This window comes from Neolamprologus multifasciatus, chromosome 17, assembly GCF_963576455.1.
Source record: "Neolamprologus multifasciatus chromosome 17, fNeoMul1.2, whole genome shotgun sequence".
Classification (NCBI taxonomy): Eukaryota; Metazoa; Chordata; class Actinopteri; order Cichliformes; family Cichlidae; genus Neolamprologus; species Neolamprologus multifasciatus.
The window spans coordinates 1,321,359-1,347,500 of NC_140455.1; the positions used below are offsets into that span (position 1 = coordinate 1,321,359).

General features: G+C 41.2%; 1 protein-coding gene across 1 annotated transcript in view; it reads right to left on the minus strand.

Moving 5' to 3' along the window:
- The window catches only part of plxnc1 (plexin C1), a 35,589-nt gene that overhangs the window by 999 nt on the left and 8,448 nt on the right, over nt 1-26,142 (minus strand). The window contains exons 8-30 of the mRNA XM_085136752.1: nt 26,064-26,139; nt 25,563-25,604; nt 25,309-25,442; nt 20,025-20,204; nt 18,776-18,884; nt 18,477-18,647; nt 18,222-18,386; nt 17,217-17,325; nt 17,002-17,100; nt 14,919-15,022; nt 14,765-14,806; nt 14,566-14,690; nt 13,889-14,087; nt 11,525-11,671; nt 8,692-8,860; nt 7,169-7,269; nt 3,875-3,950; nt 3,602-3,636; nt 3,379-3,474; nt 1,488-1,651; nt 1,257-1,404; nt 964-1,104; nt 808-882 (exon numbers count right to left, since the gene is read on the minus strand). Coding sequence (XP_084992878.1) covers nt 808-882; nt 964-1,104; nt 1,257-1,404; nt 1,488-1,651; nt 3,379-3,474; nt 3,602-3,636; nt 3,875-3,950; nt 7,169-7,269; nt 8,692-8,860; nt 11,525-11,671; nt 13,889-14,087; nt 14,566-14,690; nt 14,765-14,806; nt 14,919-15,022; nt 17,002-17,100; nt 17,217-17,325; nt 18,222-18,386; nt 18,477-18,647; nt 18,776-18,884; nt 20,025-20,204; nt 25,309-25,442; nt 25,563-25,604; nt 26,064-26,139 — 2,707 coding nt within the window. The remainder of the gene's footprint in view (nt 1-807; nt 883-963; nt 1,105-1,256; nt 1,405-1,487; nt 1,652-3,378; nt 3,475-3,601; nt 3,637-3,874; nt 3,951-7,168; nt 7,270-8,691; nt 8,861-11,524; nt 11,672-13,888; nt 14,088-14,565; nt 14,691-14,764; nt 14,807-14,918; nt 15,023-17,001; nt 17,101-17,216; nt 17,326-18,221; nt 18,387-18,476; nt 18,648-18,775; nt 18,885-20,024; nt 20,205-25,308; nt 25,443-25,562; nt 25,605-26,063; nt 26,140-26,142) is intronic.

Sequence of the window (26,142 nt, forward strand, 5' to 3'; positions counted from 1 at the left end):
CATATTGCCATTTATTCCCCCCCCCCCCCCCCCCCCCACACACACACACACACCTTTTTTTTTTTTTTTAAATTTAAGCCGTGACCAATTTTTGTTGCAACCACTGTTTTCTGTAGTGTGACCCTAGCCTTAGTGAGAACTGTGCTCCTATCTAGCTCTGTGCAGTTTGACATTTGCCAGAGAACACCAGAACGGCCACTGGTTCCCCTCTGACTGATGGGGCAAATGGCAAACCTGAATGGGCTGCAGGTACACTGTGAAGCTACCAATAGTGACACAAGCAAAAAGCAGAACTAGAGAAAAATCAGTCAGGAGGGATAAGAAGAGAGAAACGGTCTGAGGCCACCACCTAGAAAACTCTTCCTTTTTAGTGGTCGTTGGGTTGCATCACAAGTACACCTCACTTTCATTTACACGAAAGCTGGTAAAATAGATATACAGTTGTTTATATCGCTGGAGTTTAACTAACTGGGTTATATAGTGATAACCGAGTGTTCCCTTCATTGACCAATGAATATCATAATCTCCTCTCCTTCTATTCTTTATAAATGTGAGAAGAGTTTGGGTTTTCTCATCTGTCTGTATGTACCACTCATTTGTTGACTCCGGTCTAGTGATTTGTATCCACCGAGCACTCATCTGGGTTGTGTTTCCTCGAAATTAAGTGTGGTTCATGTCTGTTGTTTTCTTTTTGAAGGGCATAGACTTCTCAACCAAGGCCAAACTGAAATGTGTTACTCTTAATCTGTTCACCTCCTAAAACTGGCAGTTGAAGCTGTTTTAGAGATGGAAAAGAAAAGAACTGACCTCTGTGAAGTATCGCTCTATGAATTTGTAGAGTTCTTTGAGCGCTGCTGCTTCATTGAATTCATTTTCGTGTTTCTGAAAAGAAAACAGTTTTTAGTTCACTGCTGGGATTTCCAAAACCCTTGATTTTCCTGCATCAGCGCTAAATGGATTCACCTTTGACTCTTCGTGCAAGAAATCCTTGAATTCTGCGGGCATGACTGGTGACTGGTCTCTTATCAGTTTGTAGTACATCTTCACTTCCTGTTTAAACTTGGGAATGTCTTTGGCATAGAGGAGCTTGTTGGTAGGCGCGTACTGAAATGGAGCAAAAATCAAGCATTATATGTGGCAAGATGCAAAACTCAAATAATAAACTGCAGATGTGTGACTGCTTTCTCCATAACGAAATGAAACCCACCCTTTTGTTTAGCAATAGTAATTAGGGATAAGCTGGGCGCTGTACTTACCTTCCCCAGCTGCATCTCACTCAGAGAAAAGGAGTCCATGAAGGCCTGAGCAATGACGGACAGGCAGCCGTCCATATGTGGCGTCTTCTCCATGTCAAAAACAAACTGAGGGTTTTTCAGAATGTTGATCCAGAAGCGCAGCGGCAAACTGGTGATAAGGGCATGAGAACATGAAACATCTTAAGATATTTGCTTATGGCCAGTGCTCTTTGATGTTTATATTTTGTGTACCTGTTGGTCTTCCAGATGTGCAGGACATCTGGGTCAGTGATCTTCATGTTTTCCGCCTGAGTGTCCAAGAAGTCAAAGAAGTACTTGACAGCGAAGGGAGATCTGCTGAGTGTCAGGCCCCAGATGGACCTGAAGAGTTTCTCCACAAATGAATGCACTGCCACCTAAGAGAGAGAATCTAGTGTCATTCTCAGCTTCTTCACAAGCAGCACGCAATGAGCTGGTTTCTGTTAATTCATCTAAGTTAGTTTTACTACATTTTAAGATAGAAAACCAATGAGACAAAGTCCCCTTTTTCTCCTAGAGTCAGGAGATGTGTGTCCGAGGGTATAATGACAAGAAGAGGCGATTCTGCTCTCTGTTAGAAAGACTCCATATTTACTATGAGGTGACAGGTATTTGGCTGCAGCCAGTCATCAACCTGCTGAACACATTTTAAAATCATATCATTCAGGTCTTATCTGGGAATATTCAGAGAGAGTAAATAACCTTTATCAGTATTAATCTCGTTTGCAGTGTCTCCCAGCACAGTTTCAAGAGAGTAGAGGAGATTCCTGGAGACGGACAGTTACTCTAGGAGAGCTGGACGGGGCCATCGAAGGTTCTAATCAAACAGACTTTAGGGCCTAACATCCTCTAGTCGGCCCTGTGCTCCCTACTCCTCACCCTAGTGCCCGAGTGCCATTTGCTAAAGAGTACCACCACCGGCACCCTGTGCTTTTCACAGATGAGAGCAGGTTCACTCTGAGCACATTTGACAGACATGTGAGAATCTGGAGAAACCGTGAAGAACGTTATGCTGCCTGTAACATTGTTCAGTATGACCAGTTTGGTTGTGGGTCATTGATGGCCTGGGGTGGTATTTCCATAAGGGACATGGAGACCTCTACAGGTTATCCAGCAGCACCCTGACTGTCATTAGGTAGAGAAGAAATCCTTGGAATCACTATCAACCAGTGCTGGTGAAGTGGGTCCTGGGTTCCTCCTGGTACAAGACAATGCCTGGCCTCATGTGGGGAGAGTATGTCCTAGAGCAGGGGTTTCCAACCCCAGGCCTCAAAGGGGTCTTGCAGGTTTTAGATCTCACCCTGGGTCAACACACCTGAATCAAATGATTAGTTCATTACGAGGCCTCTGGAGAACTTCAACACATGTTCAGAAGGTAATTTAGCCATTTAAATCAGCTGTGTTGGATCAAGGACACATCTAAAACCTGCAGGGATTTAGGCCTTTGAGCCCTGGAGTTGGACACCCCTGTCCTAGAGGAAGAAGGAATTGATACCATTGACTACCTCCCCATGCTCACCTGACCTAAACCCAATAGTTGCACCTCAGACCTCAGGAGATCCCACGGGACACCACTGATCATCTAATCAGGAGCATGTTGTCAGTCATGCATGTGGGGGCTGTGCAAACTACAGAGTACCATTTAGAGTTGCTCCAAGTAAATTCTGTATTTGGGCTTTTGAACATCCAAATGAAAAGTCCACAAACAAGACTGTTAGATCTCCCTGAAGAACTAAGTAGTAGAGAAAACAACCCTCCTTTGAAGAAAGGTTGTTTGTTTTTTCCCTTTTCAGACTTCAGGTTTTTTAAACGAGTTCTTCAAATCTGCACATCTCATGGTAGTTAGAGACTTTGGACGTTTGGTTTTGGCACAAGCAAGTTTTGCTAGTCTCATGTTTAGTTTGTGTTTCATTTGTGTACCTTCTCTCATCAGAACCATTTTTCCTGACAGTTAAAAGGGAAGGTTACTAAAAGTAGCCAGGTTAACCATATAACCATGTCTCACATGGTTATGAACAACCTTGTGAGAGAGATTCTGGTATCAGTTCTGTATTAGTGGCTGTTTGTTTAAGCATACTGTAGCGCTGTAACTAGTTCCTCTTGCCTTGGTAGAGAGCAGCTTGGTGAGGTGTACTTCCTTTAGCTTTAACTTCTTCCTCTCTGGGTTCTTTGTTTGATCTTCATCTACATCAGGATCGATCTGGATGAAGACACCAGCCGACAGATTAGACAACATGTGTTCTATAATCTGAATCCAAGCATTAGTGATCCAAATTATTATTTTTTATAAATCAGTATTGCAAAAAATAACACAAGTTGTCTCTTACCAAATGGAAGTATTTTCCCGAGAAGTTCTCGTCATCTGGATGAAAAAATATAAATATCAGAGAGCGATCAACAGCAATTATTTAGTCATTTTATTTAGTCATATATATGACTAAATATATATATATATATATATATATATATATATATATATATATATATATATATATATATATATATATATACACAAATTTTATGGATTTAATTAAATGCTCTTGTTTGAAATATGAAGACATATGTGGAATTCTTAGTTTGATGCATTCAGTATTTCTGACCTTTCACACTTCCTTGTGGGCTCAGAGGAGGATGAGTTTTCTTAGAGAACACTTTGATTGTCCCACCATCATTAGCCTACAGGAAGACAAACTGGTTCATTTTTATACAGTATTTTTTCTAAAATTTAAATGGAAAAACTGCTATGGAATAAGAAGCCTTGCACTTTGTATATTTTGGGGTCTTTACCCCACAATATAAATGATCTTTACGAGATTGTTTTGCATTATATAAACAAAATGGAATTTCTAAAACTGCCCTCCAGAGGTCATAGAATCTATGTGTTTAATGTGTTTTCAGTTTTTATTTTCTTCATTACCTGCGTGCAAAACCACAACCACCCACCAGATATCTGGGTCTGTACTGGTTGCTTGTTACCCCACACTTGAAAATTGTGTCTTTCTTTCTTTCTTTCTTCATTATATGTGTGAGAGAGTTATTTAAGTTGTATTATTGCTTTGTAAATTGTCCAGCACCAGACTCCAAATCCAGCTTCTGCATCAATCTCTCTTTCCACACAGTGATGGTACTGATAATTGATAGAGACGTCACACAAACAGACTCCATGATCCATTAAAAACATTATGAAGCCATCAAAAACCACTCTTCCTCTGCTAGACTTCTTCCCTTTATGTTAAAAAAACCCCTCTACTGATCTTATTAGCTGTAATGAGAAAGTGAGATAGAATTTCCCATTTTCTTTGTTTCTCTGCCTCTCTTGGCTCAAATTAAGCTCGTCTTTTCTGGTGTTGTCAAAATAAAAGTCCAACTTAACAGCAAATGTGAATGGAAAGTTAGTAAATTTGGGATAAAGCCTCAAAACAAGAGAGTGCCAGGTTTCAGCACAGAAGCAGTGGCACTGAAATCTGTCATCTTAAAAAAAGAAACCCCCAAAAAAACTGCACCTGTGATGAGGTTTCAGTACCAGTGTGTGCAGCCCTATAGCCACTTCCTGGATGATGTTAAAAATGATGTCCATATATGAAATATGAAATATATTGCAATGATAGTTATAATTATATAATATGACATTATATTATTATTATTATATTATAATAATTATTCCAATTATAGTGATACAATGGACATCAACATCGTGTGTAGACTCTCAGCTTTGATTTGAGGGTATCCACTTTCAAATTGGATGAAGAGTTTAGGAGTTTCAGCTAATTAACACGTGCCACCCTCTTTTTAAAAGGATCAAAAGTAATTGGACAAATGATTCAAAGCCTATTTTGTGGGCAGATGTGGGCAATTCCTTCATCGTGTCATTATAAATTAAGCAGATAAAAGGCCTGGAGTTGATTTGAGGAGTGGTGCTTGCATTTGGAAGATTTTGTTGTGAACAGACAACATGTGGTCAAAGGAGCTCTAGATGCAGGTGACACAAGCCAGCTTTAAAATGAAAGTAAATACAGATGGTTCACTGCAAGGCGCAAGGCACTCATAAGCCTCAAGAAGAGAAAGAATAAATTGGACTTTGCTAAAAAAACAACAAAAAACTAACAAACATCTAAAAAAGCCAGCACAGGTCTGGAAAAACATTCTTTAGACAGATGAAACCAAGATCAACCTCAACCAGAATCATAGCAAGAAAATGTATGGAGAAGGCGTGGAACAGCTCATGATTCAAGCATACCACATCATCTGTAAAACATGGCGGAGGCAGTGGGTGGTTTGAGTGTGGATGGCTGCCAGTGGGACTGGGACACTAGTGTTTATTGATGATCTGACGCAGGACAGAAGCAGCTGAATGAATTCTGAGGTGTTCAGTGACATACTGTCTGCTCAAATCCAGCTAAATGCAGTCATATTGAGGGTGTTTCATAATACAGATGGACAATGACCCAAAACGTACAGCCAAAGCAACCCAAAAGTCAGGGTTGGTTAAGTTACATGAAAAAAGTAATTAGTAACTAATTACTGATTACTTCCCCCCAAAAGTTCTCATTACTTTACTGATTACTCCATTACATCCATCCTCTTCCGCTTTATCCGGGGCCGGGTCGTGGGGGCAGCAGCCTAAGCAGAGAAGCCCAGACCTCACTCTCCCCAGTCACCTCCTCTAGCTTATCCGGGGGAACACCAAGGCGTTCCCAGGCCAGCCGAGACATATAATCTCTCCAGCATGTCCTGGATCTGCCCCGGGGCCTCATCCCGGTGGGACATGCCCGGAACGCCTCACTCAGGAGGCGCCCAGGAGGCATCCTTGTCAGATGCCCGAACCACCTCAGCTGGCTCCTTTCGATGCGGAGGAGCAGTGGCTCTACTCTGAGCCCCTCCCGGATACCAAGACTGATAACTTATTTTCAAAAGTAATTAGTTACTTAGTTACTTTTTAAAAACATGATTTACATCCTGAATAGGTAATAAAGCGATAGATCTTTCAGCCCAATTCTACTTTTTCTGCATAATCTATCATATAAAATGTAATCAAATGGAAAAGGTCTCTTTTTAAAATTAGTTTTATTAGTTTTAATCTTTTAACTTTATGCATCAACCAAAAATTAAATTATATGCAACATTCTCTGACTGGAAGAAATTTGTTTAACATTTAAACCTATTTTCTGCAAATAGATGCAAGTAAAATACAACAGAAAATAAATAAAATCAAACACTCAGCGGTCCTGTTGCTCTATTTTCACCTGTATAGCAGGAGTGGGGCAGGCGGAGGTTTGCCCTGGTGTAGGTGTGCCGCAGCTTTACTGCCCACCTCTGCCAAAAGTGTATTAAAGCAAAGACATTGAACATTTTTGATTGTCCAAGTCAGTTAATCTTAACCTAACTGAAGGCTAAACTTCAGACAAAAGGCACATAAACAAAAAAAAAGGCCTGACATTAAAGAGGGGGGAAACCCAGAATCTGGTGTTGTTCATGAGTTACCAGCAAAGGGTTTTCAACCAAGTTTGGAAACAAACATTTTTTTTTCAGTTATCGAATTTCTCAAGTTACTTTTGAGCCCCTGAAATGAAGGGACTGTGTTAAAAATGCTTTAGTTCTTCACATTTTTATGCAATCTTTTTGTTCAGCCCACTGAATTGAAGTTTAAAATCTGCACTTCAACTACATCTTCGTTTAAAATTCATACTGGTAATGTAGAGAACCAAAATTAGCAAAAAGCAGCCACACCCTCCTACTAGCATATTGTACCCTATCTTTTAACACAAACACTAGGTGTGTTTCGCAAAGCGACTTCCTGTGTAAAAGTGATTTATTTAAATAAAATAACATTTTCAATCTCTCTCTCTCTCATATGTATATAGATAGATAGATAGAGATACATAATATTTCCTCACCTTGTAGTGTTTGAGTGTGTTGAGCATTGTCACCTCCCCAATAACCTCTGAGCTTGCATCAACTTCCTGAAGAGGAAGGAATAATCCATTCTTCTCATACTCTGGTGGGAATAATAACAGAAGGTGTTGATAGTTTGTAAAACAAGGAACAGTGACAACATAAGCAGTAAATATTATAATCTAACTGTTCATTTTGATGCAAAAGCATAAAAACAAAAGGTCAAACCATCTTCAACAGTGCAACATGCTTAAGATGTAAGCTACATTTATTCTATAGCTTTTTGTCTGCAGCTCTTAAGCCCTAAATTTGGACATAATATGCAGATTTTTAATGTACGTTACAAATATACAGGGCAAGTTAAAAAGATTCAGTAAATAAAGGAATCTCTGTATGTGTATCTGTTCCTTGCCTCTTTATACCACTTCAAACCTGGTTGGTGGATGCAAATCACTTATCACTTAAGACCAGTGTTGGTCAAGTTACTTAAAAAAAGTAATCAGTAACTAATTACTGATTACTTCCCCCAAAAAGTAATCCCGTTACTTTACTGATTACTTATTTTCAAAAGTAATTAATTACTTAGTTACTTAGTTACTTTTTAAAAACACGATTTACAACCTGAATAGGTGATAAATAGATCTTTCCGCCCAATTTTACTTTTTCTGCATAATCATCATACAAAATGTAATCAAATGGAAAAGTCTCTTTTTAAAACTTGTTTTATTAGTTTTAATCTTTTAACTTTATGCATCAAGTAAAAATTAAATTATCTGCAACATTCTCTGACTGGAAGAAATTTGTTTAACATTTAAACCTATTTTCTGCACATTCCAGCAAATAAAAAAAAATATTTTGTGTGTTTACACTCAGTCTTTCAAATAGATGCAAGTAAAACACAGCAGAAAATAAATAAAGTCAAAGACTAGCGGTCCTGTTGCTCTATTTTCACCTGTAAAGCAGGAGTGGGGCAGGCGGAGGGTTACCCTGGTGCAGGTGTGCCGCGGTCAGTGGAAGAATCCGCGAGTTTCTCTGTGAGTTTCTCATTACGTCGTAGCTACTTGGTGCTTGCTCGGAAGTTTAGGGGTTTTTTCGCTGTAAAAAGAAGTTTTCTTCCCACGCACAACGGACACTAATGTTTTTGTCACTTTTTATGGAATCAAACTCAAAGTAAGGTCAGTACTTCCACGCTTTAAACGCTGCACGCTCATACTCTCTCTGCACTTGATATATGATCCATTGTTGATCTGCACACAGCTGTTGTCACAAAACGTGGCACTCGCTTACGTCACTGTCATGAGACATTCTCGCAAAAAAATCACGGTTTTAGTAACGCAGTGTTCCTACGGGAAAGTAACGGTAATCTAATTACCGTTTTTGCAATAGTAATCCCTTACTTTACTCGTTACTTGAAAAAAGTAATCGGATTACAGTAACGCATTACAAGTAACGCGTTACTGCCCATCTCTGCTTAAGACATGCTAAAGACATGCTATTATCACTTCTTGCAGGATCTGATACCTACCTATGCAGACATCCCTCAGGGGAATGTTGTAGGGGAAACCAAACTTGGCCTTGAAGCTGGACAGAATTTTCTCTTTGACCTGCTCCACTGTATCACAGTCGAGGGCGTTGACCTCCAGAGGCTCACTCACCTCCCCGTCAGTGCCTACAGCAAACAGCACTTTGAGCTTCTGTAAGCAGAAAAAATAGTAATTGTTAGCATTTCTGTATTGCCAGATTACCAGCAATATTTCACCATTTAATAAATGGAAAGGTGGGAATTTAACAGGAAAGGGAAAACACACAGTAAAGGGCCCTAGGTTCGACTAGAACCCATTGAACTTTGTATAGTTGCCATTTCAAACCAATGAGCTAAACTGGTGCCCATATGGAGTTGATTCTAAGTGTTGCAATTGATAGCTATTCAGTCAAACCCTCCATAGGATTTCCAAAGAGATGTTGATACAAAGTGGGCTAACTTTGAAACATCTAAGCAAGTCAACAATCAAGAGATGCTCTCATGAATGGAAATACAGAGGGTTTACAGCAAGGTGCAAATCACCGGTTACACTCAAGGACAACCTCAAGCCAAAGCACACCACATCATCTGTCAAAAATGGTGGAGGTATGTTGTGAGCATGTATGGCTGCCAGTGGAACCATATGACCAGTGTTTATCAATAATGTGACTGCTGACAGAAGAAACAGGATGCTACAAAACTGATTACATCAGCTCCACAGTGCAAATGGATAATCACCCGAAGAATTCAGCAAACGCAACCCAAGAGTTTCTCAAGGCAAAAAAAAAGAAGTAATGAAATATTCTTTAGTGGCCACAATCTTAACACAACAGATAAACTTACTCTGAGCACAAAACCAAAACTAGATAAACTCACAAATAAGCAACATTTGGAAGTAATGCCACCAGCATGCACACAACTGAATTCATGCTCATCGACAAACCACAAAAAAATTCCTATTGTGCAAAATTTTGGTAACTGGTTAAGAGTTAAAAAAAAAAAAAAAACAGAAAAGAAAAGAAAAAAAGAAAATATGTTTCAAAGAAAGAAAAGCTGCAATATTTTAAGCAGCATCTTTGGTTCTTTGCAGAGATAATGAGGAAAGCTGTTACCTTTATTCTCCTTCTGATTTCCTTTAAACTAGTGGCTAATGCATGTGTCATCTAATATACAGAAATTAGCTCTAAAGTGAGACAGTGGTTTGTCAGATCAGATTAAAGTCTAAGAGTCTGAAGAATGATGCAGCTCTGTTATAATGCACTGTCAATAGACTGCAAAATGTACAGAAAATTATCATCCATCAGAATCTCGTCAAAGTAAGAACGTGTGAAGCTACTGCAGTTACTTTCGAACACGGGATTAAAAACAAGACAGCTGGCAGGTTGTGCTCATGCTAACCGTTAAAACAATAAAGCCCCTAAAACTTTAAAAAAAGATTTGTCACCAAATAACAACCAAAGCTGAGGTTAGGAAAATGCCATCCTTGGGTTTTATTCACTAAATGACTGTATGAAACCACAGCTTCACGAAATCTGGCTCATTCCAAGACTGTGGGTGCAACTTCAGATTTGACTCAGATTTCTTCAGTACTTCAAGCTAAACAACAGAAACAACAATTCAGTTCTGTTCATCTAGAAAAAGTTTACAGATAGGAATATTGTTTAAGTACAGTTAAGGGCAAATATTCTTATTACGTTTTATGTTATTGCCAAATCAGGCACTGACTCCCTTACATTTAAAATGGTACATGGTAGTACTTAAAAAGTTCCTAAGATGCCGAATAGTTAATCTCAGATGCATGAATCGGGGCGATTAGGTTTTCAGCACCTTGCACAAGGTAATTATACAATACCTGTCCAGGTTTCCTTTTATAGTCATTATTTTATGCTATGTTAATTTTATAAACTGAAACATACCTGGTATTTTAATCTGGGTGTTAAACCAGGTCTGAGTTCATTTTACTGCCCATAACAACCAAATTAAAAAAATTAGGTCCGACCAAACAAGTACTGGTGTCTTCTCTACATTATGAGGTAGGGTGTGTCCCACAAAGCATGTTGTACCAGAATGCGGGTTTATTGGTGTGTTTGATCTATGTTTCGCAGAGATCTTCCACTTCCTAGAATTCAATGTTTTAATCAGAAGTGTAAGTGCCTGCTTCCTTAAACGGCACCTCGAGTGTGTTGTTTGGCAATGTGCAACGTCTCATTTGTTAGAGTTGCAGGTTGGGCCTACGTTCAGTGGGGCTCGTCAAGGGATTATATTTAGTTTCTTGTCACCATAGCAAACATATCACACTTGCGTGCATGCTGAAAGGGTGCTGTTTTTCAGTTTCAGGTGGTTCACAAGTTCACAAGCCTTAAAGAAAATAAAAAAACAAAAGCAGTAGATTTATTAGTGTGATTGACTCGCCCTGTTTTAAGAGTTGTCTCTTGCACAACACCCAAGAAATTTAGAAAGATACCCTGAAAACAAAGTAAAGACATGACAGTGTCCCACGCCATATTAGAAAAGGACACTTGGGGTGTTGGTCTAGAACCGCTGTGTGCTGTTGTGCTTTTATTTGCCATCACTGTCCCAAACACATGCACAAGAGAATATTTAAATGACTTCTGGGTTACCGTATGTCAGCAACAAGTTAAAGCAAGGTTTGAACTTACCAAACTAAGGAAGCAAAAACAGAACTAGTATAAGGAAGTATTAAATATTGCTTCCACATGTATAAGCACAACTGCCAAACTTGTGATGGGCTGTCAGACGATTGCTTTCATGCACGGTGCGACTCAGTTGTGCATGCACTTTGTTATGCAGAACGTATGAGTGTGTGTTTGTGTACCAGCGAGCTGAAGTCCTGAGCCTGCCAGAGCAGCCAGTCCTCGTTGAGCGTGTACAGCGCTTTCTCTGTGACACAATCCACTGGGCCTTTTGCAATCTGCTGCGTGAGGGCGCTAACCATCAGGAACAGGTGCTGGCCAACAGTTTCCTGTGGAAAATCAGAAACAGGAACTCAGTCTGTCAAGAGAGAAGCTGAGGCAACGTTATAAAGCAACTTTTGTTGGTCAGTGCAGAGAGGTTTAGCTAGAAGCATTGGTGGCTTCTTCTGGCCCACTCTGATTAGTTGATGTAACTAAACGTGTGTCACATATTGTCACAGAGAAATAAAACATACTCAGCAGTTATAATTTTTTTTTTACAAAACTGACAGAATAATGCAGATCTAATGTCTGTAACCACCAGTGTTGGGGAGTAACGGAATACATGTACCGCCGTTACGTATTTAAAGTACAAAATATGAGTAACTGTATTCCGTTACAGTTAGTTTAAAAAGGTGGTATTTAGAATACAGTTACTTTGTTGAAATAAATGGATTACACGGCGGTACTTCCCTGTTTCATATTGTGGCGGGTCAGGACTGTTTGGGTTTTGTTTGACAGCTACGTTCTGTTGTTCCAGGCGGCAGCGTTACGGTTGCCGTGGTTACAGGGTGACATTGGTCATGTCCAAATTCGTGGGCTGCATCCTCCTGAGGACCCGGCCTTCGCGGTCTACGTGGGCCGGGTCCTCAGGAGGTCGGGTAAGCCGGAAGTAAACGGCTGGGGAAACTGGACGGTCTAGCCTTCTGATTAGCGTCACCGCTGTCTCGGTGGAGTTTAATAAACTCGTCCGTCTGCTCCTTGCTATCTAAAATATAACAGGACACTGGCGTAAATTCTCGACCGTCTCACACTTCTGTTTAATCAGTTTTCTGTTTGACGTTCATTGAGCTGTGTGAAAATCCCGGAGTAACCCACCCGGGGGATTAATAAAGTTTTATTTTATCTAATCTAATTTAATAACTTTTTAAATAACTTCGTGTTTTCCTCCCAAACAATAAGTTCCGTTGGAGCAGCCTTTCAACGCCTCTCTCTGTCTCTCGCAAGCAAACTTGACCCAGACAACAAAGTAAAGCTATTTTTCGGCTACGAGCCCAACACGGAACCCGAGGTATTAGCCAGAGGTCCCTTTACTGCGGTTCGGAGCCGCGGACCTTCAGTAACAGTAATAAATAACTTAGCAATAGTACATTTACGTAGTTGTAAACAGCATGATAATATATTAAGTAATCCAAAGTATTCAGAATACGTTACTCTCATTGAGTAACGTAACGGAATACGTTACAGAATAAATTTTGGGGCATGTATTTTGTAATCTGTAGTGGAATACATTTTAAAAGTAACCATCCCAACACTGGTAACCACGGCGATGTTTCCTTTAGCGATGGCTAAAGTAAGTGAACGGAGGATGTGGAAACTGAACATGATGTTTGTCAAGTGTTGCTTCAGACCTATACATAGCATGAATGTGACTTTGCAGCCCATAATATTTACTTTCATTGTTTCAATGCTAATATTTTACATAATAGCTACAGAGTTTTTCTGTAGTTTGTATTTTAGCCAAAAAAGTTTCAAAAATATTTGAATGAGAAAAAATGTGAATCAAAAGTAAGAAGAACTGAAACAATGAAGCTGTTCTTTAAGATAAACGCTATTGTTAGCATGCGAACAATCATACAGCCACATGCTGACGCAAGCATTAATGTTACAGGCATTATGTTGAGCTCTTCTTCTTTCTCTTCTTTGAGTGTCTTCTTCAGTTTTCACAGTACAGTTTGGATAACTGAACAACGTGCTGCTTTGCTATGTTGACCTGTAGTGCACGTCTTAATTTAGTAAACAACATTAAATGACACAACCTACTGGAGATAATTTAACTGTTTTTCTGGAACCAGACCACACCCTAAACACTTCCCTTGCAGCCTTTGGTCATACCACTATAAATAACTACTTGCACCACTTGTGCTGATCTCAGTTTGTCAGCCTCTCTCAAAATGATCACGGGGATCTGCCAGGCCCAGGGTCAGTCACGGGTCACCAATTCTTAATGCAGCCTTCCCAAAACTAGCCTGTTGCGTCTTTATCACTAAATGTTTGTTATTTGCATGCAGGTTGGGGTCTGTGGCTGTAGCACATCCATAATAACAACTACAATAATTTCTTGCAGTGTTTAGGCAGCAGCAGCTAATGCAGCAACAGGCTCTCACATAATATACACTAATCGACAAAAGTAAGACAATAAGGGCATTAAAAAACATCAAAAGTCAGAAGCTGAATTTTCAATTTAGGCAAAACAGCGAAGACATAAAACACTGAGAGCAACAAACCCGAAGGAAGCCATAGAGGCAGATGGACATCCAGTTGGTGAGCAGCTTCTCCACTATAGACTCAGTGCGTCGGAGTAACAGCTTGGGCTGAGCGTTGCTGCTCTTCTGCATCAGATCCTTGAGCAGAACCTCCATCACCTCCGTCAGGTATGACAAGTTGCTGTGGAGTGCTACAGTGAGCAGAGATGCTACTGCACATCTGAAACAAAAAATTAAAAAGGTTACAAGTTAGAGATGAATAATTGACAGAGCTTCACATCATGAGTTTGAGCTGTTTCTTTTCCAGCCATCTTGGTTAACCAAGATTATCCTAGATTAATTTAGGTAATCTTGGTTAAAACTGTGCAGGCTCCTTTACGTGTTTTCTGGTCTAATCTGTGTGTAACCAGTGGTTTGCACCATTTGTATTTCCATCAAAAAAGGCACCTCTTCATTTTACACTTTGACAACGGTAAACTTTTCTCTTTGAGGGAGCTCTTTACATGGCTACATGTTTTGAATAATGTTGTCTTAATCTTGGAAAGAATTAACGCTGCTATCATCCACTTTGGTTGTTTCCTGTAGTCTTGAGTTGTACATCATCAGTGCGACACCCCCGCGCCCCCCCATCAAAACAAAACAAAATAAAATATATCACCGATCAGACAGTTACATAAAATACAGAGTGCCAAACTGACTTGTCTTTGATGGTGAAACTCTTCTCTTCCTCGAGAGCATGCACCATGGAGGTGAGGAAGAGCTGGTCCTGGATCAGCCTGGACAGGCCCTGGCAACACTCATCAAGCTGAATCTTCACCACATCCTGATCATAACATAACATAACATAACATAACATAACATAACATAACATAACAAACAACAGATGTCAAAACTTACCTGACTGATGTCTTTGATACAGGATTCCATCAAAGATTCATTCTGAAAAACAACAACACAGCTCTACTAAACTGACACCAATTGGTAATTTTTCACAGTTCACAGAATAAGCTTGTCACGTATCAGCAATTGGTTTCTTTTGAGCTTCGTTCACCTCAGGAAAAAAGATTCTGGAGGCAAAGTGCTTGAAATCCAGGAAAGGAATTGTTCCAACATTTTCCAGTAGATCAGCATTTTCTGTCTGCAACTCCACAAAACCTGTGGAAGACACCCCAGTGAAGCTGACTTGATAAACCGCAGGCTACGTGCACAAAGTACAAAGCACGAATGTCTATGTTATCAGGTGAAAAGTGAACTTGTGAAGCAGGCAAGTTCTTGCAGGTCACAGAAAAGAGGTAGTGAAAATGTCTAAGTCAGTGCAGTGTTGCAATTCACTGAGCATCCTATAATGTCATTCTGTTTTACCATCAGCCTTATTAGTGTTATATGACAAAAACCATAAACAGGAACTCTATGTATGCGACACTAAGCAGCTTGAAGATAGTGAAGCTGTAAAATACAGGCCAATATGTGATAAAGTTGAGGCACTTATCACATATGATCAAACGCAGTTCCGATAATTTGGAACTTGCAGAGAACAAGATGCAAATGTGTCCTGGAAGATAACGTTGAAAGATTACAATAGGAAAACTTTACAGTATAAAACTAAAAATAAATATTGCAAACTTTTTAACAGCTGCTACTTAATTTCTTAGAAGTATTTTAAATGCCAATACTGGCAGGTAAAGCATAAATCCTATAGCATTATGGACTGCAGGGCAGATGAATACTGAAGCAAAAAGGTATACATTTTAAGATTACATGCAAAGGAATTGTAAAAATCATGAAAACGTTGGTGGTGTACGTGGTGTAGTGAGCTCATGGGGTGGTGCTGGATGTCAGAGGGGACACGTGATTACGATGGGACTAATGACTCCCTCTCCTTTTATAGTGACAGAGGAGACTGGCGGGAAGGGAGCATGTAGTGGAGGAAGCCATGGACAGAGTTGACTGTGCCGGAAATAGAAAGAGTGCTTTTGGTTAAAAATAAAGCTGAAACCATGAGAACTGTACAGTGTGTGGGTATGGTCATTTCACAGCTTCCAAACTACAAACGCATATCCAAAATAAAAACCTGTTTAAAATGTAAATAAAAACAGAATGCAATTATATGCATATTTCAAATGCCCACATTTTATTCAACAGAAAAGATGCACAGTTTGTTAGAGAAATATTAGCTAATTTTTCCCTTTTTTCTGAGTTGACATCAATAATTACTTCCTCCAAACTGTCAGTGTGTCTATTAGATCCCATGTGTAGAAGTCCTATCAATAAATTAACATTTTGATCTTAGATATAATCAATCAATCCAAAAAGAGGAATGGTTTATTTTTTTTAGTCTGAATTCTGAACTCACAGGACAGAAACAACATTAATGAAGATTACAAATGATCTTGTTGTCGAGTCATATCTAAGTTTGTCCGGCTAGACCTCAGTGGAGTGTTTAATATTCTTGATCACAATATTTTGTAACATCTGTCCACGGCGGTTATTTCTAAAACTGCCCCAAGTAGTTTGAATGTGGCTTTGCAAATGTAACTTTTCTGGTAACTTTGTTTTTGTGATGACTCTTCACATAGACCTCACTTCCTTTTAATGTTGCACAACTGTGGAAAATTTATTTCCTCTGTCAGATAAACCTTTCTGAAGCAGACAGTGCAAAATATTTCTTATGTGCTTGTGAGGCACATCCACAGAGGGGCACACAGACCTCTACCAGCTAGGTAACGGCACCCTGACTAAAATTTGGTACTAGGAAGAAATCATTGGACTCATTGTCAACCTGTGCTGGGGCAGTGGGTCCTAGGTTCCTCGTGGTGCATGACAATGTCTGGCCTCATGTGCCCAGGGTAAGCAGGCAGCTCACAGAGGATGAAGGAATTGATACCATTGACTAACCCCTATACACGCCTGCCCGAAATCCAACAGAACACCTCTGGGACATTATGTTTCAGTCGATCAAACAATGGGGAATACTTGCATACATTCATAATACTGTACATTATCCAGTCCATATCATTATAGATATCCAGCATGATTTTTTTCCTTGCACTGACATGCATTTTAAAAGCTTTTCTTTAATTTTCGAGCAGTATAAATTGTACATCAAAGTGATGCTGTGAGATTTTGTGACTGACCTTGTCTGATGTCATTCCTGATGTTGAGCTCAAGGTCTTCCACAAACTTGTTCATCTTATCAGCGAGCCTCTGCTGTTTTCTTTGGTAGAATAACGCCACTGCAACAAGATTATAGCGCAATGCAAAAGAATGGTATGGTTGTTAAAGAGTTGACCTGCACATCCTTTTTTAGGGTGGTTAGGGACTAAAATTCACTTCTAAATTGTGTTCTTACCAATAATAATGGCTGGTATCAGCAGCAGGACAAGGATCAGCATCAGAAAATAATAAACTGGAGATTTATCTTTATTTTCCAGTTCGACAGATTTGTCTCCGTATTTTATCTATGAAAAAAAACAAAACAAAAAAACAAAAACAAATCACATACAGCATACTATACTGGGAAAAAGGCCTTGCATGTTTACATACTGGATTTTTCTTTGTTTTTTGCCACACTGTTCATTGCATTAGTTGTAGCTTGCAAGTTTCATATTGGGTTCCAGTTTGTTGTCAGAACTACATGATTTTTTTATTGCATATAAACAAGGTGCTGGAAACATTCCCCACAGAGTCAATATTGAGCTGATATTATCACCCAGTTGCTGCAAATTCCACCACAATAGTCTGTGCAAACTGTTGCCTCAGTTTCCTGTTCTTAGCTGATAGGAGTGGTAGCCAGTGGGGTGCTCTGCTGCTGTAGCCCAACTGCTTCAAGGTTCAACATATTGCGCATTCGGAGATGCTCGTCATCATACTTCATTGTAATGAGTGTTTGTTTGAGCTACTGTTGTCTTCCTAACAACACTCTGGCCATTCCCCTCTGATCTCTAACATCAACATGGCATTTTCCACCAAGCAACCTTCAGCTCACTGCATATTTTCTCTTTGCCAGTCCTTTTTCTCTAAACCCTAAAAGTGATGTTGGAAAATCCTAGTAGATCAGCAGTTTATGAAATACTCAGACCAGCCTGTCTAGCCTGAACAACCATGTCACATTCAGAGTTACACTGAGCTTGAATTTCAGCTGTTCAGCTTTACCATGATATTATTGGTAGGAGGGTTGCATTTATGAGCAGGTTAACAAGTATACCTAATGAATTCTATGTGAAAACATTCTCAGTACAATTTTAATTCCTATTTTACTGTACTAAAATACTGAAATGTTTCTACTGCCAGAATGAAACTGACATTACATCTCCACACAACTATTTGGTTTGGTTAACATGAAAGAAATATTTACCAATAATTGTTGAAATTCAGGGTTGGTTGAGCTTTTAATCTCACAGGTGAAAGAGTCAATGTTGTCACTGGTTTCTTTGGCTTCCATAGTGCAATTTTTTGGCTTGTCTTGAACGCCCCACACTGATAACTCATCTATCATCATCTCCAGCTTGTCTGTTTTTTTCTAAATGAAGAAAAACAAAGGCTACATTTCAATGAACTGATGCCACATTTTTGTATATGTATGATAAAAAAAAAGTATATTTAAAAATACCTGAATGGTGATGCGCACATCTTTCCCTGTCCTTGTGGCTGTGAAGCTGGTAAAGTCAGGGTCTGGATAGTACGAGAATTTTCTGGAGCAGGTCAAGGTTTCATTGGCTACTTTCAAATACACAGTACTGCTAGAAATGCTCAGAGCTGCAGGTGAATCATAGGTGAGATTCTGCAATGAAATTAAATGTACACAAAAGACAACACGACGTGACCAAAACAGCACGCAACATCACATATTCATAATTTTTGATATAACATGGCTGGTTAACTTAAACAGTAATAGAAGGTGTAATGTACCTGAGAGCTGATGTATCTGGGAAGTCTGACCTCCTGCATTGTGGGGCTGTGCATGACCCCTTCAACAAAGTTAAGATGGGACCCAGTGAGTGTGATCTTCCTCTTCCCACTGCAGGACACAGAGCACCAGAGAACATTTAAAATGTCTGTGTTTGTCTTTAACTGTATCAATCTTTAAAAAATCTCTCAGTTTTAGTTGACTTATGTTGGCATAAAGCTGAATACATACCATTAAGAAACCAATGCCTAGGTAAAGATTGGTGCTTTAAACAAACTCTTAAATAAAATGGGGTTCCTTTTTAAGGTGAATAAAGAAACTGAGATGACAGTATTTCCTTTTTCAGTTGCAACTAAAAGTGGAAGTAGCGTTATAGCAAAAGACATTTTTTTGGGAAGTGGCTCTCTTTCCCCATCAGATGACCCAGAATGGTTTCTCTGCTGCTTCCTAGAACAAATCTCAAAAATAGGATTTAAGTTACTGTCAAAGCAGCGGGGCTTGACTCAAAAATAGTCCTGCTGAAATTTTGTCACGATTCACTACTGTTGCTTTAGCTAATTTATTGATGACAACACATTACATGTGTCACTTTAACTGTGTTGTAGCATCAGTGGAGAACTCAGTACCTCTGTACCTCTGAGCTGCATCGACAAACGCTTGTAAATGAGAAGGCTAAAATGCTAAACAGATAGAAAGCTTTCTTCATCACTGTGTCATGTTTATTTAATGGTACCTTTGGTTCATTGGTGGATTTGGAGACAGTGTGACATCCGCCAAAGTCTTAGTATTTAAAAATAAAGCCTATGTTCAATAAGGAAGATCTGTAATTACTCATGTGCCTGCTTTCCTGGCTGCTCTGCTGTGAGTCGATTTCTTTACATTGCCTTCACTTTCACATGCTGTTATTTTCAGCCTCCCCCTCTCTATCATTTCAGCCTTATAGGTTCTTATTTGTGGATCCTGCCACCTCCTCATCTCCACCTCATTGTGTACAATCAGAGCCCCATCTAAACCACCAATTTCATCTTCACCACCACTAACACCTGGACTCCAGAGAGTCCTGTCCTAACTCGTAACTGGGATTCTCTTCTACCATGATGGGTATTAGAGTTCCAATTATATCTCAATATATCATGTTCAGTTTCACATCTCTGCTTATTGAACATTATAAGTTGCTTTAAAGTGTATATCTAAAAGAGATCCGTCATAACTTTAATGTGTTATTTGGAGGTTTCAGTAGAAAAAATGCACCTGATCCAGCTGCTGCTTGGAGTAATATTGGTGCATGATGGTAATGAGCTGTAGGTGATTTTAGCTTCGCCATGGCAACGACCATCTGGGAGGAGAAGACATGCGTTGACCACACCTTTGATATTTGAACTGGGAATGTGGAACGTCAGACTGAAACCAGTGTTGTCCCAAACAGAAGATCTGACCAGAACACACACAGACACAGAAAAAAATCACTGACATTATCATGATACTCATAAACTGAAAACAGACAAAAGCTGAGTATCAAAATTTTCCACAACATAACTAAATGCCACTCTAAACTACCAGAGTATGTGTTTTGTAGTTTTTTCAAAGTTACTTTTATTGTGATAAAAGAAAAAACCCTCAAAAGTCAGAAGAAGAAGATCATTAATTAAAACAGAAGAAACCCCAAAACAAAACAGTGAAAATAATTTATGTTAAATTCCTTAAATCCTAAAATAGGACAGTGAGCTTTAGTTTCAGGGTTTACTCTCAGTTGGTCTGTCTGAGAACAATGCTGAGAAAACATTTGTGCTGTTTTTACTTCAAACATTTAATCTATATTTCTTTTTTTTTTTTTTTTTTTTTTTTTTTTTTTGCCTGTCCCGTTTGGCTCTTTTGCCATCAGAATTATTGTCTAAAGGCGAAGAAAGATGCCCAACGGTTTTTCTTTACCAAATTGACCATCCCAGCTTTGCCGTAATGGTCCATTTGATTCACCTTTTATTCTTTATTTTATTTTCACTTGCTGAATACGGGACAGACTTGACTGGGGGAAAGAAAAGGGAGAAAGAAAGAGGGAAAGAAAGACAGTTGAGAAGAGGGACGGGGGAGAAGGGCAAAAAACAAAAACCAACAGAATAAGCAGAAGAAAAAAAATAAATAAATAAAAAAATAAATACATATATCGATCACCTGGATCACCTGTTGAGAAAGAAAAAAGAAAACAAGCAGAAGAAAACGAGAGTAATACAATAAACCACATCACAATGATATATGGGAATATGACAGTAACTACTAAATATTAAACATTATTGTGCAGCACGTAAGATCGACAGCACAGTGTGCATTGAGGTAGGAGCCAAAAAGGGTGTAGTTTGTGTGTGTGATCACCCGTGTGTACACCTGTGAGCATGGACGCGCTTGTTTTCTTAAAAGGTTCCCTCATGTAATGATCTGCTAGAGGGTGTGGGGGGCCACTGCCCCGTCCTCCAGGGCATGAAGCAGGTATGGAGGAGATCAAAACTCCAGACATCCAGAGGCCCCCAGAACACAAGAGACCAAGGAAGACCAACAGAGGGGCAGCCGCGCCACTGTCCCAGAAAGAGCTGAGGAGAGTCCCAGATGAGGGGTCACCCAGCAGCCACGGAGCAGAAGCCAGGGGGGGCTGCAGTGACGTGCCCGTGAGCTCCGCCGGCAGCCAGCTGTGCCTGAGTGACCGAGCCCCAGGCCGAGAGGCCGGGGGCACCCCACCTCCGAGGTGGCCCAAGCGAGCCCCAGGCTCCAGGCCCCGATAAGCAGCCGCCAAGGAGTGAGCCGGTGTGTACCCGGACGCCCACCCCCGGACACAAAGAACCACCAACGCACCGATGCCTGAGGGAGTCCGCCCCCGGCAGGGGAAGTGGTGGGGGGAGATAGGCCTCCAAACCTTGGAGGGCCTGAGCTGTCCTCAGAGAGGTGGCATCTGATACCCAACCTGACATATAGACACAGACATACAGGCACACACAGATACAAACATCCATTCCCACCCTCATGCTCTCATATGCACTTACTCCACACTCAACCAACGTGGAGACAGACATAAAGAGACGCTGTACACACAATCACACTCCCCAAGCGTACTCTACGAACCGGGTCTAGGTACCCTTGCCCCTGGAGGGGGGAACTGCACCCAGACCCAGGTTGTGTTACCCTTTTCCCTGCGGTGGGGAGAAGCAGACCGCCCCGACTCCGCAGCAGCAGGGAGGCCCCACATTCCGGATCCCAGTCGGACGGCCAACTCCTCCTCCTAGCCCCCCTGCTCCAGCAGGAAGCAGAGAACGAGGGTGAGAGAAGACTCCTAACCTCCCTCCACCCGCTCATTGTAGTGTTGATGTATGTGTGTTCTAAGGTGCATTTAAAACCCAGGAGGGCATGGAGCTACCTGCCAGAGAGCAGCAGGTAAGCGCATAGTCCCTCCTGCTAGCCCTCAATGTCTACGTGTATTTAAAATTGAGAGGTGGGCAACGACGCCGGGGGTGAGGTGTACACCCTGATGGTAATTGGGATTCCGTGTAGCGTGCCCTCCCCCAAGATCCTATATGTATGTGTAATGAGAGTGTGAGTAATGTGAATGTCTAAGTTGCGGGATAAAATTGAGGCAGAGGCAGCCAGAAGGGGACAGAGGGGGGGGGGGGGGGTTACCTCCTCTGCACCCTGGTGACACACCCCTACTCCAAGGCCCTGCATGTGTGGGTGGTTGTGGTGGAGCGGGAAGAGGGAGGCAGCTGGAGATGGGGAGGGAAGGAAGGGAGGGGCAAGTGACCCCTCCCTGGGGCCAGCTCCCCCGCTGACCCCAGTAGGCACCCCCATACTCCGCGACCCGCCAGGGAAGGGGGGCCCAGGCCCATCCGAACCGGGGACCAGTGCAGCGGCGCCGCCCGGCCCCACAGAGCCCGGGGCAGTCCACCCAACCCCACAACAGAGAAAACTACACCCACCCCATCATCCACTCATCTTCCAGACTACATAAGACAATAGACGCCCAGGCTGAGATCTTCCTCCACCTCTCCTGTATCTCCCCCTCTTGCAGAGAGAGTTCCTGAGAGAGGAAAGCTCCTGCAAGATGTGACAACCCCCCCCCCACCAGTTGAAGAGCCCCCCAGGTGGCTCGGCGCACCGGCGGCACCCTGCGCCAGTGGCGGGCCCCCATATACCCACCGGCCCACAACCCCGGCAACACACCAACCAGGACCCAGGCCCCCGAGGCCCGGCCAGGGCCCCAGGCCAGAGCCGGAGCGCCCCCAGAACCTCACGCCCGTCCCGGACCCACCCAGGGGCAGCCAGGCTACCAGGTCAGTAACCCCCGTCCGTCAGCACAGACCCTCCCCTAGCCCCGCTGCACGTAGCCACGAGGAAGCCGTCACCTAAGAGCCAACAGAGCCCCTAATTGGCCATGACCGCTACCCCGGGTTGAGCCCCCCAAGGAAGATGCTCCCGGGGAACCGCCTGACGCCCTAAGCCCGACCCTACCCCCACACCAATCACAACAGTGAAGGCGAGACCAAAATATGACCCCCCACCCCCACTAGGTGATGGAGGTGATCAAAGGAGTCCAGAGCAATTGATCTGATGTGGTGGCAGAGGCTGTATCAAGACTAATGTAATCTAATAGATAATTTCTATATTGGTTAGAATTAAGATTGTTTTTATTTTTCCAGTTCATGAGGACTGTTTTCTTGGCTATGCATAGGGCAGTGAAAACCATATGGGCTATATTCTTTTCTGAAGTGACATTATCTAAGCTGCCCAACAAACACACTAAGGGGGAAGTTGGAATGTTACATTTCAGACACTTTGATAAGTCTTCACATATCTCGCGCCAAAACTTCTGAACTGGTGGACAGAACCAAAGAGCGTGGATATAATTGTCCGGTGAATTGGTTTGGCAGTGTGAGCAGTTGTTGGTAGATGCAAAGCCCATCTTGAACATCCGATGACCTGTATAGTGCACTCTATGTAGTATTTTGTATTGAATTAATTGAAGACTGGGATTTCTGATTAGATGAAAGGTTTAATCTATATTTCAGTATGAGTGGTGTTTCCCTGGAATAATCTCTAGATTTTACTGTGTGCTTTGTATCCAAAGCACAAACTATCAGTTGTGCATTAGTTGTGTGTAAAGTAGTGATGGGATTTCCGGCTCTTTTTAGAGAACCGGCTCTTTTGGCTCAGCTCACTAAAAAGAGCCGGCTCTTTCGGCTCCGAACCGGCTCTTCAGGTTGTTTTGTTGCTTTACTTAATTTATTATTAACAACAATAAAAAAATTAAGCACAAAAGGAATTACTCATCCAAAAAAAGTGGTTTTATTTGTATATGTTTATATATAAATATATACGGTGGCCCCTAGAGACAAAGCACGTACAAACTCCAAAGCACATTTCTAGCATTAACTGAACTTCCAAAACAGAGCTACCCAGATCACTTAAATTACACAATTGAAAGCATGTGTGTATTGTTTGTGTATTTATACACAAGCACTCATATATATTCATCCATCCATTCGCTTCCGCTTATCCTTTTTAGGGTCGCGGGGGGCGCTGGAGCCTATCCCAGCTGTCATAGGGCGAGAGGCGGGGTACACCCTGGACAGGTCGCCAGTCTGTCGCAGGGCCAACACACAGGGACAGACAACCATTCGCACTCACATTCACTCGCACATTCACACCTAGTGGCAATTTGGATTATCCAATTAACCTATCCCCACAAACTGCATGTCTTTGGACAGTATATATTCAAATAATTTAAAAAAAATGTTTATTTACCTGTTACTACCACACACCAAATCCGGTCGTTGGTACTTGCTGACTTGTGTAGCCACTAGGTAACAAAAGCTCAACACTGCGCCCTAGCATCCTGGAGCACTTCTGTTGTCTTTTGTTTTGGAGTTTTTACGTGTTTTGAAGTTTGTACGTGCTTTGTCTCTAGGGGCCACCGTAAATATACTTTTATTTATTCACTCCACATAAAATGTAATAAATAAATCATGTAATACAAAAGCCAACTAGTCACAGTACAACTTTTAACTATTTAAAATTTCAGCTTTTTCCTTTTAAACAAATTTAAAGTGAAACAACACAAAACACTGCAAACCACAACACAATTAAATATAAATTATAATATTAAAACAAAAAGAAGATGCACATTCTCTGTCATATGGGCCTGCATGAATAAACTTTCTGAATCCTTTATCATCTGCAACTGAAAATAGTTGTGGATGATTACTATCCTTTCTAATGTGACGTTGTTGTCCCTGGCTCTCGCTCTCTCTTTCCCTCCCGCTCTGTTCCTTCTACTGCGAGTGTAACTACCGCCCCTCCCCCCTCATCCCAGCGTAAAGCACAAGGCGGAGTGAAGCGAAAAAAAGTGCGTGAGAGAGAGAGAGAGAGGGTGAGAGAAGGGAAAAAAAAACACGGCTTGCGATAAGGAGCCGGCTCGCGTCGTTCACGTCAAAGAGCCGGCTCTAAGAGCCATTTCGTTCGCGACCGACCGACACATCACTAGTGTAAAGTGACTCACTCTTTTGGAGTACAGTCAGTATCGGCCTGCATCCTCACTGCAGTCACATCATCGAGGTTACGACCTGACAGCACTGCGTGGTTTCTACCGTAGAAAGACACCACACTGGGAGTGATGGAGGAGATCTCTGGGATCTGACAGTAAGACAAAAAATGATCAGCTTTAATCCACGGCCACCAGCTGATGTTAGAAGCTTCGAACACAAATAAGGTGTCAGAGGAACGATGAGTTTGAGGACTGAGGTTCAGACTCACAGAGAAGTTCTTCCCAGACGTCACATTTTGGCAAACGCTGTCCTGCAGGAGGAAGCAGAGGGAATCAATATGGCAGGTTTACTGTCATTGTCTAAAGAAACTATGTAGGACTGATGAGAATGGAAGTTCTGTCTTATTTACAAGGAAAAAATTTAATCATGATTTTTGTCAAGCAACTGAATTGGTATTTGTGAGTTGTCATAATCACTTAACATATTATTGCATATAATATTGCTGCTTTTGAGAAGCAATAGATATTTGAACATTAGACCAACCCACCATTAATAATGATTGAAAAATCTCAAAAGTAATATAAACTTAAAGTGGAAAACTTAATTATATGATAAGATAAGATAAACTTTCTTATTCCCAAAAGTAGATTTTAAAAAGATACATCAAAATAGCCTAAACATGTAGAATGGTATCAGCGAAATAAAATTAAAACAAATATGTTAATGAGGAAAAACCTGAACTAGGTAAACTAAAGGCATGAATTATTACATTGATCTCTGTTTGATCGGCCCAGGAACATCTGTTTATGTTCCATCCACAACCAGCTTTGATGCACTGCTGACACCTG